Here is a 13,777-nt window from a genome sequence, read left to right as displayed (position 1 = left end):
AGTTTCATACCTTGGTAAAGTGATTCTCACAATAGGAACTAGAAGTTAATTAAACAATATCAAAGAAAAAACTAGGTTCCTGCCCGTGGATCTGATTTGTTAATCAGGATTGGAGGATTTTGACCAATAACAGCTTACATGCATAACCTCATTTATTCCACACAGAGGTGTCATGACTCATGTTTTAGAGATGGTCAAACAGACTTAGAGTAACAAGTTCGCAAAGCCACACTACCACAGGGGAGGAGCCCCAGGTGCCATTGGACTTCGAAGCCAAAACCCTACGTTTGAGTGCTGTGCACTAGTGTATCTCAGGCCCGACAGCCGGGAACCTTGAGCCAGCTACGGAGCTGGGAGCCAAGTCCTGAAGGCTGTAACGCTAATTATAGCCCTCCACACTAACCCAGGACATCACCCCAGGACAGACACAGGGCAAGGGCATTTGCAAAGCCTACTGCCACGCTTTTAAATTGGGAGCCTCTGAAATAAGACTGGCCAGGTTTTCTTTTCTTAGTTTTTTATTAATTAAAATATATTTCCATCATTTTCTCCCTTCCTTTTCCCTCCTCCCTTTCAAATTGATGGCCTCTTTCTGTTAATATATATGCATATATATACTTACACATATATTATATACACATATACAATCTACTGTATCCGTTTAGTGTGGCTTGTACATCTGTGATTTCAGGGCTGACCACTTGGTGCTGGAAAACCAATTGAGGAGCTTACCCCTGGTGAAAATTAATCCTCCCACTCTCAATAAGCCATTTTGAGGATGTTTTTAAGCAATGGGTTAATTTTGTTTTCCTTAAGGAAGTCAACCTAAAACTGGACAGAGTGTAGCAGGATTCCTGGGCGCCCTACAGAGCAGTACACCACAAGGTAGACAGTACAAGGGAACAGTGTGGAGATTTACTTTTCATGTCTTTGTAAACAACTAACCATCCATAGTGAACTCTTGTCGCGCCACTCCCCTGCACCACCTTTACGCAGTGGCAAAGTCAGCGTGGGTAACTGTGTAGATAACTGTGGGTGTGGGTAACTGTGTGGGTGACTGTGTGGGTGACTGTGTGGGTGACAGTGTGGGTGACTGTGGGTATGAGTAACTGTGTGGGTGACTGTGTGAGTAACTGTGGGTAACTGTGTAGGTGACTGTGGGTATGGGTGACTGTGTGAGTGACTGTGTGGGTGACTGTGTGGGTGACTGTGTGGGTGACTGTGGGTATGGGTGACTGTGTGAGTGACTGTGTGGGTAACTATGTGGGTAACTGTGAGTAACTGTGGGTAACTGTGAGTAACTGTGGGTGTGGGTGGGGGACTGTGAGTGGGGGTGGGGGTGTCTTCCAGGCCAGGTTGCTCTCTCCATTCTTCTCCTTGTTTTTCTTCACGTTGCTCTGATAGGAAGTTGTTATATAGCCCTTTAAAAAGTCACTCTGGGGAGCTGGAGAGATGGCTCAGTGGTTAAGAGCGCCACCTGCTCTTCCAAAGGTCCTGAGTTCAATTCCCAGCAACCATATGGTGGCTCATAACCATCTGTAATGTGATATGGCACCCTCTTCTGGCTTGCAGGAGTACATGCAAGCAGAGCAGTGTATACATAATAATAAATAAATAAATTATAAAAAAAGAAAAAAAAAGTCACTCTGCCCCATTGGTATCTCAAGATTAATTTTCACATAGACTAGGTAAGTTTGTCTAAATCTTGGAATGTCATTTAGATATTGTTAAATGATTTGAAAAAATGTTCCTAATGTCTCTAAAAGCCAGTTTCGTTTGTAGTTTTAATCAAAAGTTCCCTTTTATTATTGAATTTACTAGCATTCATATTTTTGTACAACAAGCTTAAATTACTTTAGAAAGCCATGGGCCACTTCTGCTTGGATTTTAGATGAAACCTGGTTAAGAGACCACAGCTCTTCCTAGTTGGTTTTTCCTGTGTTTGATTTTTTTTTTTTAATATTGAGATACACTGCATTTATATCTGCTGGTTTATATTCTGCTGTCCTGGTCAGCAATCTGGGATAAAATATTTCCAGGTATTCTCTATGAGCACGGACCATCACAAACTACCTCTTTGGTCCAGATATTCTGGGCACAGGCTTTTGGTCTACCTGCGCACCACAGAGTTCTTGGACAGGAATGGCTAGAGTGGCTTGTCTCTGTATCCTCTGACAGAGTGGCACAGCGCAGAGGAGCAGAGACAAACGCCCTGTCTCCACTCACACGGCTCTGTTGCTTATGCATTCGGTTGCTGCATGAGCTTTGGTTGTCTGTCATGCAAGTCACTGTGAGCATCAGTAATGGTTAAACCAACAGCACAGGGGCTACTATAGCTTGATTGGTACAGTGTTTGCCTAGCAACAAGTAGTCCTAGATTCCATCCCCAACACTGCATAGACCAGGCACATGGTGCACCTGTAGTCTCAGCACTCAGAGGGTGGAGACAGAGTGATCCAGAATTCAAGGCTATCCTTGCTACATAGCAAGATTGAGGCCAAGTTAAAATAGATGAACTCTTATACCTACATCGAGGTATGACATGGCTGCTGCACTCGTACACTCATAGCACTGCGATTACACGTACAGGATCTGCACACAACTATTTGAGGAGGGGCTCATGATGATTTATATACAGTTAATGGTTCGTGGGCATTTTCTTCAGTGGTGCAGCCACTGGCAAGGAGCCTGCACTCCTATAAGAAAGTCCTCACCCATTCACCTGTGAACAACCCTCATAAAACTCACTGAGTCTCTCTCTCTCTCTCTCTCTCTCTCTCTCTCTCTCTCTCTCTCTCTCTCTCTCTCTCCTCTCTCTCCCTCTCCCTCTCCTCCCTCCATACCTTCCTCCCTCTATCCCTCCCTCTGTCTCTCTCTTGCTCTCTCTCTCACACACACACACACTCTCTCTCCCTCCCTCTCACTCTCCTCCTCCCTCCCTCCCTCTCTCACACACACACACATATTCCCTCCCCCTCCCCCCATCTCTCTCTCACACACACAGTAGGATTACCAGTTGGGAAGAGGAAGAAGATCAGTGGGAATGTGAGGGGACAAGAGAGGGTTACAGAGGAGTGAATGTTATTGAAATATGTTATAAAACATGTATGAGCTTTCTTAGCCGATAACGCTCCCGCCAACATGGTGAATGTTCCTAAGACCCGCCGGACATTGTGCAAGGAATGTGGCAAGCACCAGCCCCACAAAGTGACACAGTACAAGAAGGGCAAGGATTCTTTATATGCTCAGGGAAAGCAGCGTTATGACAGGAAACAGAGTGGCTATGGTGGGCAGACTAAGCCTATTTTCCACAAAAAGGCAAAAACTACAAAGAAGATTGTGCTGAGACTGGAGTGTGTTGAGCCCAACTGCAGATCTAAGAGGATGCTGGCTATTAAGAGATGCACGCATTTTGAACTGGGAGGCGATAAGAAGAGAAAGGGCCAAGTGATCCAGTTCTAAGGTGATGTTGTTATGAAGACAATACGTCATGAGCTTTGACTCACTTCATTTCATTGCAGTTGGTGTTTTGGGAAAGAGTTCAAGAAAAAAAAATGTATGAAAATGCCATAACGAAAGTTATTATTAAATATAACTAACACATATTAACAACATCAAAAAACAATGCTAAGGGGATGAGATCACTGTCTCAGGCCACAGACCTCAGAGCACAGCAGGGCTTCCAACAGATGACCCTAAGCAGTAAGGTTCACCTGCTCGGTCACATAAGGTAATGTCTTCATGGAAATCAAGTCCAGCCTGCCAGCCAAGGCTCTAGAGCCTGCATCCCTCACCTGCAGCCTGCATCCCTCACCAGCAGCTTGTGCCCCACACCAGCAGCCCAAGTCCCTCACCAGCAGCCTGAATCCCACACCAAGCTCCTGTGTCCCACACCAGCAGCCCTCATCCCACACCAGCAGCCCTCATCCCACACCAGCAGCCTGCATCCCTCACCAGCAGCCTGCATCCCACAACAGCAGCCTGCATCCCACAACAGCAGCCTGCATCCCACACCAGGAGCCTGCATCCCACAACAGCAGCCTGCATCCCACAACAGCAGCCTGCATCCCACAACAGCAGCCTGCATCCCACAACAGCAGCCTGCATCCCACACCAGGAGCCCGCATCCCACACCAGCAGCCCTCATCCCACATCAGCAGCCTGCATCCCTCACCAGCAGCCTGCATCCCACAACAGCAGCCTGCATCCCACAACAGCAGCCTGCATCCCACACCAGGAGCCTGCATCCCTCTCCAGCAGCCCTCATCCCACATCAGCAGCCTGCATCCCTCACCAGCAGCCTGCATCCCACACCAGCAGCCTGCATCCCACACCAGCAGCCTGCATCCCTCTCCAGCAGCCTGCATCCCTCACCAGTAGCCTGCATCCCTCACCAGCAGCCTGCATCCCACACCAGCAGCCTGCATCCCTCTCTAGCAGCCTGCATCCCTCACCAGCAGCCTGCATCCCACACCAGCAGCCTGGGTCCCAGGAATTCAGAGAGAAGACCATGTAGTACTAACACCCTGGAGACATTGCTCCAGTTTCTCCCAGAAAATGAAATATCACTGTTAGGCCCTTGAAATGCAGTACAGCACATATTTTTTATAATATAGAGAAAATCTAGCCTGGAGTTCTCATGAAAACATAAGTCTTAAGAGACTTAACCAGCTTCTTTCTGACCCACGTCTAAACTGCAAGCAATTCCCCCACCAGTGTCCATTGATGGTTGTCTATGGAAAGCCTCATTGTCTAGTCAGGGTTTCCAATGTTGAGATAAATCACATAGCCATGAGCAGCTGGGGAAGGGAAGGGACGCGGCTCACAGCTCATCATCCAGAGAAGTCAGGGGAGGAACTCAAGGTAGGAGCCTGTATGATCACTGCCTCTTGGCTTGCTCCCCACAGCTCACTCAGCCTGCTTTCTATAGCACCCAGGACCACCTGCCAACTGGTGGCACCATCCACTGTGAGCTGGGCCCTCCCTCATCAATCGCCAATCAAGACAGTATACCACAGAGTCTCCCACAGGCCAGTCTGGTGGGGGCATTTTCTCAGTTGAGCTTCCCTCTTCCCAGATGACCCTAGCTTGTGTCAGACTGACATCAATCCAGTCAGCACATTCATGTTTCATAAGCTGGCATGGGATAACTGAGCTGCAGGAAACCAAGATTCAGTGGCACCGATTGATTTGCTGAGCCTCGCAGAAACGCACTGGCACACTGCACTGGAACTCAGGGGGTGCTGACAAATCTCTCTTCCTTTTTTTGCTGTCCTGCCTTTGTGCTTTCAAGGGTACCTATGGCCAGAGCCTCTGACGGAGGAATGCAACAACCATATTGCTTACAGGCTTAGACTTGACCCGCTACACCCACCATGTAAGAGAGCCCAGGAGGGTCTTTGTCTTTGTGTTGGCTCTGTCATGTTGTGGAGAGGTGTGGAAGTCTACCCAAAGAAGTAGTGATAATGTACGGCTCTGACAGGTGTGTGTATGTGGGTGGGAAGGGGTATGTGTGTGTGTCTGTGTGTATGTATGCGGTGTGTGTGTGTGTGTGTCTGTGTGTCTGTGTGTGTCTGTGTGTGCATGTGTGTGTGGTGTGTACGTGTGTGTCTGTGTGTATGTGGGGTGTGTGTGTCTGTGTGTGAATGGTATGTATATGTCTGTGTGTGTATGCGGTGTGTGTGTCTGTGTGTCTGTGTGTCTGTGTGTGCATGTGTGTGCATGTGTGTGTGTGGTGTGTACGTGTGTGTCTGTGTGTATGCGGGGTGTGTGTGTCTGTGTGTGAATGGTGTGTATATGTCTGTGTGTGTATGTGGTGTGTGTGTATCTGTGTGTCTGTGTGTGCATGTGTATGTGTGCATGTGTGTGTGGTGTGTATGTGTGTGTGTCTGTGTGTCTGTGTATGCGTGTATGGTGTGCGTGCGTGCACATGTGTAGGAGTGTGTTCACCTGTGCATGCACCTATAGAGAAGAAACAATGGAATCACATTTCTCCTTTTAGTACCCTCCCATTTGCTTTTAGAGATAGGCTCGATGCCTCACTGAACCAGGAACTCCTAGCTTCAGCTAGAATGCCCAGCCAGCAAGGTCCTGTGATCCTCCTGTCTCCACTCCCCCTGCACCAGGGTTATGGACACGCACTGCTGTGCCCAGCTTGGATACAGGTGTTCTGAGATCTGAACGTGCCTGGACAAGAGCATTTTACCCTGTAAGCCATCTCTCTAGGCCCAAGCAGCAGGAATCTTTTAAACAACAACAACAAAAAAAAGCAATTGGTGGGGGAGAGAGAAACTAAATAGCGGCCCATGCCCCGCCTGCCCTCTAGTGCCACCCATCCCACCCCCACCTCCACATGCCTGGTCTTTTCTATGAAGAGGTCCTGAAATCAAGCCAGTCAGCTGGCCTAGGCCAGGTCTACCCTCAGCTGACATCCTCATGGCACAGCATCCCCTGAGGTGGACCCGAGTCAGCCACTGATCCAACCAGTGGCCAAATGAGGTTCTAACCACAGCACTGGTGGGGTCTTTTGGTGAACAGTATTTCCTGTGCTCCAAGTAATGTCACATATGTTTCCTTCCTTCCTAAAACACCTCTACAGGGTAAATCCTACACAAGTCATCTGCTTGAACCAGTGAAAATGCTAAGCCTGGGAAAGGCTCTTTTATTCACTTATTCAGCAAAAAATTTTCACTGTCTCCTGAGAGCCTCATATCAGTCTAGAAAACAACTCTCACCTTGGACCTCGAAGTGGATATATTCCGGCAGGAGATAAGGTGCTTATTTTTAGCAACATTCTAGCTCCAAAAACTCAAACTACCTTGACCCAGCTGCTGCTGCATACATTGGCCACTGACAGCAAAGGGCTACGTCTCCTTGACTGCACCAAGGGCGGGTTAATTTCTACTTTGATGTCTGAAACCTGGCTATACTTTATAATGCACTCACAAGAAACCTGTGAGCTACAGGGGGAAAGTAAGTCTAAAGTATAGCTAACGTAACTGTTTGAGTGTAGATCTGGGCAAACCCAGGTTGTGTAGTTATAAGCACAGTTGAGATTGCTATGGCTGTTATGACTGAACAGAGCTGAATTTCAATTTAAGATCCCTAACATTACTTCAAATACATTAAAAAAAAAACTATGAAACAAAGTTGAAAGGAAGAGCTATTGTATATGCCAGAGATCACTTATTTCAGCCTGTGTAATTACAGGAAACAGGAATCATAATGTCTGGGGCACAAGTCTCAAAACATAAAGAACTAACATTCACATAGCAAACACTTGTCAGAAGTTTTAAAGCTACATTGCTTCCAGCAATACTTGGCTCAGTGGCTAAGAACAGTTGCTTCTCTTACATCAAACCTGAGCAGGTTTCTCAGCACCCGGGACATGCCAGTTCACTGCCATAGGTAACTCCAGCTTCAGGGGATCCAGTGCCCTCTGCTGGATTTCATAGGTACTGCATGCACATGGTGTGCAGACATGCAAGGAGATCCTCCAGGCCAGCCAGGGCCACGTAGTAAGAACTTGTTGAAAGAAAGAAAGGAAGGAAGGAAGGAAGGAAAGAAAGAAAGAAAGAAAGAAAGAAAGAAAGAAAGAAAGAAAGAAAGAAAGAAAGAAAGAAAGAAAGAAAGGAGGAAAAGAATAGAAAGAAAGGAAAAGGGAGACAGAGGGAGGGAGGGAAGAGGGAGGGAGAGAGGGAGGGAGGGTGGAAGAAGGAAAGAAAGAAAGAAAGAAAGAAAGAAAGAAAGAAAGAAAGAAAGAAAGAAAGAAAGGACATCAGACTCCTTGGAACTGGAGTTACAGATGTTGTGAGCCACTATGTGGGTGCTGGGAACCAAACCCTGGTCCTCATGAAAAACAAAAACAAAACAACAACAAAGAAACCATCCAGTGCTCTTAACTACTGAGCCATCTTTCTAGCTCCCAACCCCGACTTCTTGATAACCCTCACTCAGCTAAGGCAATTGAATGCAGAGATAATATTTGTGTTAGTAACTTTTTATGTCACTGTGACCACAACCCTGATAAGAAATGACTTAGTCGGGAACGGCTTGTCCAGCTAACGGCTTGAGATTCTGTCTGTTATGGCGGCGAAGGCACCGCAGCAGGAGCTGCTTGAAGCTGCCGTGGCTGGAGCACGAGCTCCCTGCTCACATCTCCATGGACCAGAAAGCAGAGAAAAACGGATGCTAGTACTCAGCTGCCATTTCCCTTTTCCCCTTTTTATTCCATCTGAGACCCCTAGCCCACCAGGATGATGCCTGCATGTTCAGGGTGTGTCTTCCCCACCCAGTTAATCCTAACAGGGGGAAAGCCTTCTAGACACACCCAAATGTCTACTTCACTAATGCCCTAGGACTACGTGGGTCTTAAACCACTTACGTTAACAACCCAAGTCTACCCTTTGTCAAGTCAACACCCAAGCATTCTACAATAAAGCACACCTTCCCATTCCTGATCCCTGAGTCTCAGGGCATCCAATATGTAAAGTCCCAGAGTAAACAACCCATCCCAAAAGAGAGGGGCAGGAGAGGCTGGTAAAGAACCTGGGGGGTCTCTGCAAGTTCCAGGCCTACCTGGTCTACAAGAGGGAGTTCCAGGACAGCCAGGGCTACGCAGGGAACCCCTGCCCTCAGTGAATGCCCAGCTTTTCCGGTACCTCCAGTCCTGGTATGCCCATCGTAACCTGGACTTGACCTTCTCAGCTTCATGAGCAGCCTGCTCGGGAGTTCCACACAGGGAATCTGATCCTGCTACAGGTGACTTGGCTTTGATAGCTTTCTGGAGCCTTCCTTCCTTTGACCTCCTGGATGCCTCCAAGGTCAGCGCCATGTAGGCTGCCCACTTATGATGTCGCCTGGCTGGCCCCTTGGACAACAGCGATAGTCCATGTGCCTATGTTGCTGAGCCTGGGAAATAAATGCCTTTTCAAGCAACGCTGCTTCACCAGGTTGTCTTGGTTCAGGCATTCTTTTTCCGACAGTTTTTTTTTTCCAAACGCATTTTTATTATACCCTGGACTTCCAATGGGTGGGGTATTTGCTCTTAAGGCAATTTCCTACTGTCCCGATTGCAAAGTGTGGGAGGCACATGCTAAATTAAACCAATCTTTTCAACAGTTAGAGCTACTGTGCCCACACCTGTCTTGTCTGTGCTGTCTACCTGTTTAGCTGTACCCATATTCCTTTTACTGCCACGCTACACACGGTCCCATATTTCTGTTCTCTCTCCCCTTCCACCCCCCCCCACACACACACACATTGTAAACCTGACTAAAAGCAGTGAGCAGTCACCACGCCACAGCCTGAATGTTTTGCCGTGTTGGCATTGCCTCCTCCCCACAACTTAGTTTCACTCAAACGCTCAGGACACAGACAAAAAGCAGTCAGATCCTCTGACTGTCTCACAACCTGGTTCCTGATGCAGTCCTTTGGCCCCCTAAAATTTCATACACACAGCATTTTTGTTTTTGTTTCTGTTTTTCCTTTTTGGTTTTTTCAAGACAGGGTTTCTCTGTGTAGCCTTGGCTGTCCTGGACTCACTTTGTAGACCAGGCTGGCCTCGAACTCACAGCAATCCACCTGCCTCTGCCTCCCTGAGTGCTGGGATTAAGGATGTGCGCCACCACGCCCCCGGCTCCATACACACAGTTCTTATTGTCTACGTTTTCACCATCACTCTAGTTTTCCAACTCCTCCCCACCAAGAGCCCCGCCTAATGGGCACTGCATGCAGCACTCTATGGTATAAACTCCTTCACATCCCAGTACTGATCAGCTCCAAGGCTGAGCACCCACTGAAGCAATGACAAGCTTCTCTGCTAGTTTCCTGCGCAACAAAATATCCGACAAGAATCTACTTAAGGGGGAAGGATTTATTCTGGCCCACAATGGGTACAGCCCCCTGTGGTGGGGAAGGCTGCTGGCTCACAGCTCCATGGACCAGGAAGCAGAGAGTGATGGATGCGGGCACCCAGCCAGACTCTTCCGTCTGTCAGCCCACAGGGATGATGTCATCCACAGTCAGGGTAGGTTCTCCTCTCAGATAGTCCTCCCAGGAAAAGCCCTCACAGAGGTTGCAGCTCATTAACACCCTAAATCTACTCAGGTAGGATATCAAAACCAAGCATCATGATTCACTTTAGGAAAGGTGTCCCCTGACAGTTTCCAGGAACGATTGTGTAGAATCACATCAATTTGAACATACATAAATGCGCTCTAAACCGTACTTTAAAGGAGCATCTTATCCCTACGTACATGACATAATGAGAGCACTTTACATAAGTCCATGCCCCCCTGCCTGGGGAAAGACGCGGTTTACTAACAGTCTGTCACCTTAACTGCTCAACCACCTCGACCTTCAAGAGCAGGTTCTGACACTATCATGACTTTGTGGTCATTGGTTGTGTTATCACTAACAATGATGCCTCAAAATACAGGACTGTGTTGCCGTGGCATCAGCTGCCAGCCATGCCTGAAAAGCCGCTGCCCCAAATTGAACCACTGAATATCTATCTCCAAACTAATGACCAGAACCTCAGTGGTTTGGAGAAGCTGAAACGTTGCAGAGGCAGACGCCGATTAACCTGGACTATCTCAGCCTAAGCCACCAGTCCCTGAGGCTGGAGAGATGGCTCAGCAGTCAAGAGCACCGGGCTGCTCTTCCAGAGGGCCTGGTTCGGTTAGCAGCACCTACATGGTGACTCACAAGGATGTAGTACTGCGGCTCCGGTGGGCCCATCGCCCTCTTCTGGCCTCCATGGGCATTGCCTACACATGGTGCACAGACATACCGGCTGGCAAAACACCCATACACCAAATAAGTAAATCTTTCTTTTGAGAGCCACTTTGTGCCCGCCTGTGTGTGATCTAACATCCTTGTGACTCTTGGGTAAATTCTTCTGGAATATATAAACAGACCTCTAGCGTCTACCAACCCAAAGACTAAGAACGTCATCAGCTAGTATCTGAGTCTTCGCTGCAAACTACCTACCTGATGTTCCCACCAGAGTATTTGAAAACTGTATTGATTTATGGCTTTCTTTTTCTGCATTTGGGGCACCCTGGATCTGTGTTCCTGGGACATGGTCACTCATATCTGGCTCCAGAACAAACTGTGTCTTCTTCCCTTTGAGGTAAGAGCTGCGCTGACAAATGGCATTTACTGAGAACTAGTTTTTTTTTTTTTATCTGTCCCTTCTAATCCTCATGGGGACTCTCAGAGGGAGGTGCTCTTGCAATTCTTATTTTATAGTTAAGGTGAGTTCTCAGGGTCACACTGAGCGCTAACACAGACTGGGACCAGGCTCTCCTGAGTGCCAAGCCTGTGGTGTTCAGGAAGCGATGATGCCCTCCACCCTGCCAGAGCAGACTCAGCCCCACTGTGCTCTCTGAGCAGGGTACATGGGCATGGATTCTAGAAAGCCATGCCCCAGAAGCAAGCTGGAAAGGAAAGGGCTTAAGTAGATAAAAGCTAACACATCCTGAATCACAGTTCACTGAGGGCAGCCAAGGCAGGAACTCAAACAGGGCAGGAACCTGGAGGCGGGAGGTGGCACAGAGGCCATGGAGGGGTGTTGCTTACTGACTTGTTCCTCGTGGCTGCTCAACCTGCTTTCTTATAGAACCCAGGACCACCAGCCTAGGGATAGCACCACTCACAATCTCTCCTGTCAATGACTAATTATGAAAATGCCCTACATTTTGAGTTGGCCGGCCCCAACATCTACCCCATCTATGAGCTACTGAAGCAAGTGAAGGGACCAGTCCTGCAGATCCAAACGGCAGGATCTCCATGACACAGGGCAACAACAGCATCTCTGAAAGGAGACCAGGTGAGGATCCAGTACTGATGGTGTAGCGGGAGCCAGAGGCCTTGAACCAGACCAATGACTCATTGCAATGAACATTTGCAAGGAAAGGAGTGTGACAAACTATGACACACAGCAGCTTCCAGGAGACGGGGTTTTGTTTTGTTTTTCTTTTCAAGGGTTGTAGGTTACAGGGCAGAGGGCAGATATGAAGGGACAGGAAGATGAGGGGGATTGCAGTGCATGGTGTGAAGTTCACAGAGTCAACAAAAGGATTTTAAATAAAAGAAAATTTTGTACAGCCAGATCTTATGGAGATTTTTTTTTTCGAGACAGGGTTTCTCTGTGTAGCCTTGGCTGTCTTGGACTCACTTTGTAGACCAGGCTGGCCTCGAACTCACAGGGATCCGCCTGCCTCTGCCTCCTGAGTGCTGGGATTAAAGGCATGCACCACCATGCCCAGCTGGAGACATTTTTTAAATTGAGGTTCCCTCCTTTCAAGATGACTCTAGCTTGTGTCGAGTTAACATAACCTACACAACACAGTTGTGACAATCTGGCAGAAAAATCCAGACAGGATTGTAGCTAGGCTTAAGCAGAAGTGCAAGTGTCCACCCAGCTTCTGCAGATACAGCTGGAAGGAACCCGTGGCCTGGCATAGAGATACTGCTCTCTCTGAAGGAGATGTTTCTATGGTGCCAATAGCAGCAGAGGCCTCCCTAAGCCCAGGGCAGAGTCTGCTTTGCTGTGCCAAATGTCCTGGGGGCCCAGGACCCACAGTTCTAAACACAACTGCTTTTCCTCTCAACCAAACTTTCCCAGAAAAGCAACAATTTGTAAATTTCACTCCGTCCTCTAGACATGCGATGTGGGACACATCGTCTGCAACATAAACTCCTTTGTGTGAGCTTTCCCTTGAATATCTCCTCAGGAAAGGACCTGACACTTGAATACTGAGTGGACAAAGAGGATCTAGGAAGAAAAGAAATCGAGACTCTCTAAGGATGAAAAAATGCCTGGATGAAACGCTGCACAGCATTGTGGGAACCCACCTCAGAGCTCAGGACAACAGACAAGACTCATAAGTGTATGTCGTGTGTTCATGAGGACATGGTGAGTGTTCTCCTGGGAGACAGGAAGAAGCAACCAACCCCACATAGAGGTAGGGAGGGGATAGCCTTGGCTACACCACATACTGAGAGAGTAGAGATAGCCTTGGCTAATGCTGACTTCCTATCAAGAACTCAATCCAGCATATCATTCCATTTCATCACCCCTTGTTGGATTATCTTGACACCACTGTCCTCATTGGGGGGGCGGTGAGGGGATGGGAGTGTCTGGGAAAGCCAAAGTGCCCAAGGTCTCACAACTAATTTACATAAACTAGACATCAGGTATGAACCGTCCTAATCTGTTACCTAGAGTTCATGCAATTTTTCCTGCCCTAGACTCTAGCTCCTGGAGCGAAGAGATTTTTCCAGGCACAGGGAGAGTCTAGCTTGGATAGGCATCTCTTCTGTAACATGGGGACAGGAGCCGTGCCTGCACCCAGGGCTACCATGAAGGCTGAAAGAACTGAAGGACATAAGGTCTCAGAATTGGGCATGGCGGCCTCAGTGCAGTCACTAGAACCATTCCTGTCACTTCTTTAAGGGATTCAAAATATAACGGGCCTTCCCTTTTTTTTTTTTTTCTTTTTTAGTTTAAAAGGTTGTTTATGAGATTCACGTTTTAGCAGAGGGTGGTACAGTACCTTCTCTTCTGAAGAGACAGTCAGCTTGTCGCTGGATATCAAGCTGCACACCTGGTCCAGACTTAAGCTCAGAAACTCTTCCCCCAGCATCACGTCTGGGAAGTGCTGCTCTGCTCCGAGACAAGAAGTGAAGACAACAAAGTTAGGCCACGCTGTCAGCCTCCGTGAGCAACGCCACAGCAATCTGCAGGCGTGGAGGCTGAGGAGGAACGTGG

At 48.0% G+C, this 13,777-nt stretch overlaps 2 protein-coding genes across 3 annotated transcripts in view; one reads left to right on the top strand and one right to left on the bottom strand.

The window, feature by feature from the left end:
- KLHL3 (kelch like family member 3) overlaps positions 1–13,777 on the bottom strand; it is a 136,560-nt gene that overhangs the window by 42,048 nt on the left and 80,735 nt on the right. For both annotated transcript variants that reach the window (XM_084794555.1, XM_084794554.1), the window contains one exon: positions 13,563–13,672. In XM_084794555.1, coding sequence (XP_084650681.1) covers positions 13,563–13,672 — 110 coding nt within the window. The remainder of the gene's footprint in view (positions 1–13,562; positions 13,673–13,777) is intronic.
- Positions 3,099–3,506, top strand: LOC311604471 (large ribosomal subunit protein eL42-like). Its single transcript, XM_084794452.1, has one exon. The coding sequence runs from the start codon at positions 3,142–3,144 to the stop codon at positions 3,460–3,462; it is 321 nt and encodes a 106-aa protein (XP_084650578.1). The 5' UTR covers positions 3,099–3,141; the 3' UTR covers positions 3,463–3,506.

This window comes from Acomys minous (genome assembly GCF_964271855.1).
Source record: "Acomys minous genome assembly, chromosome: 9".
In the NCBI taxonomy this organism is placed as follows: domain Eukaryota; kingdom Metazoa; phylum Chordata; class Mammalia; order Rodentia; family Muridae; genus Acomys; species Acomys minous.
This window is presented reverse-complemented; position numbering and strand designations above follow the sequence as displayed.

Bases quoted from the DNA above. Each gene is read 5' to 3' on its own strand.
- LOC311604471 (XM_084794452.1), top strand. From the start codon at position 3,142: ATGGTGAATGTTCCTAAGACCCGCCGGACATTGTGCAAGGAATGTGGC.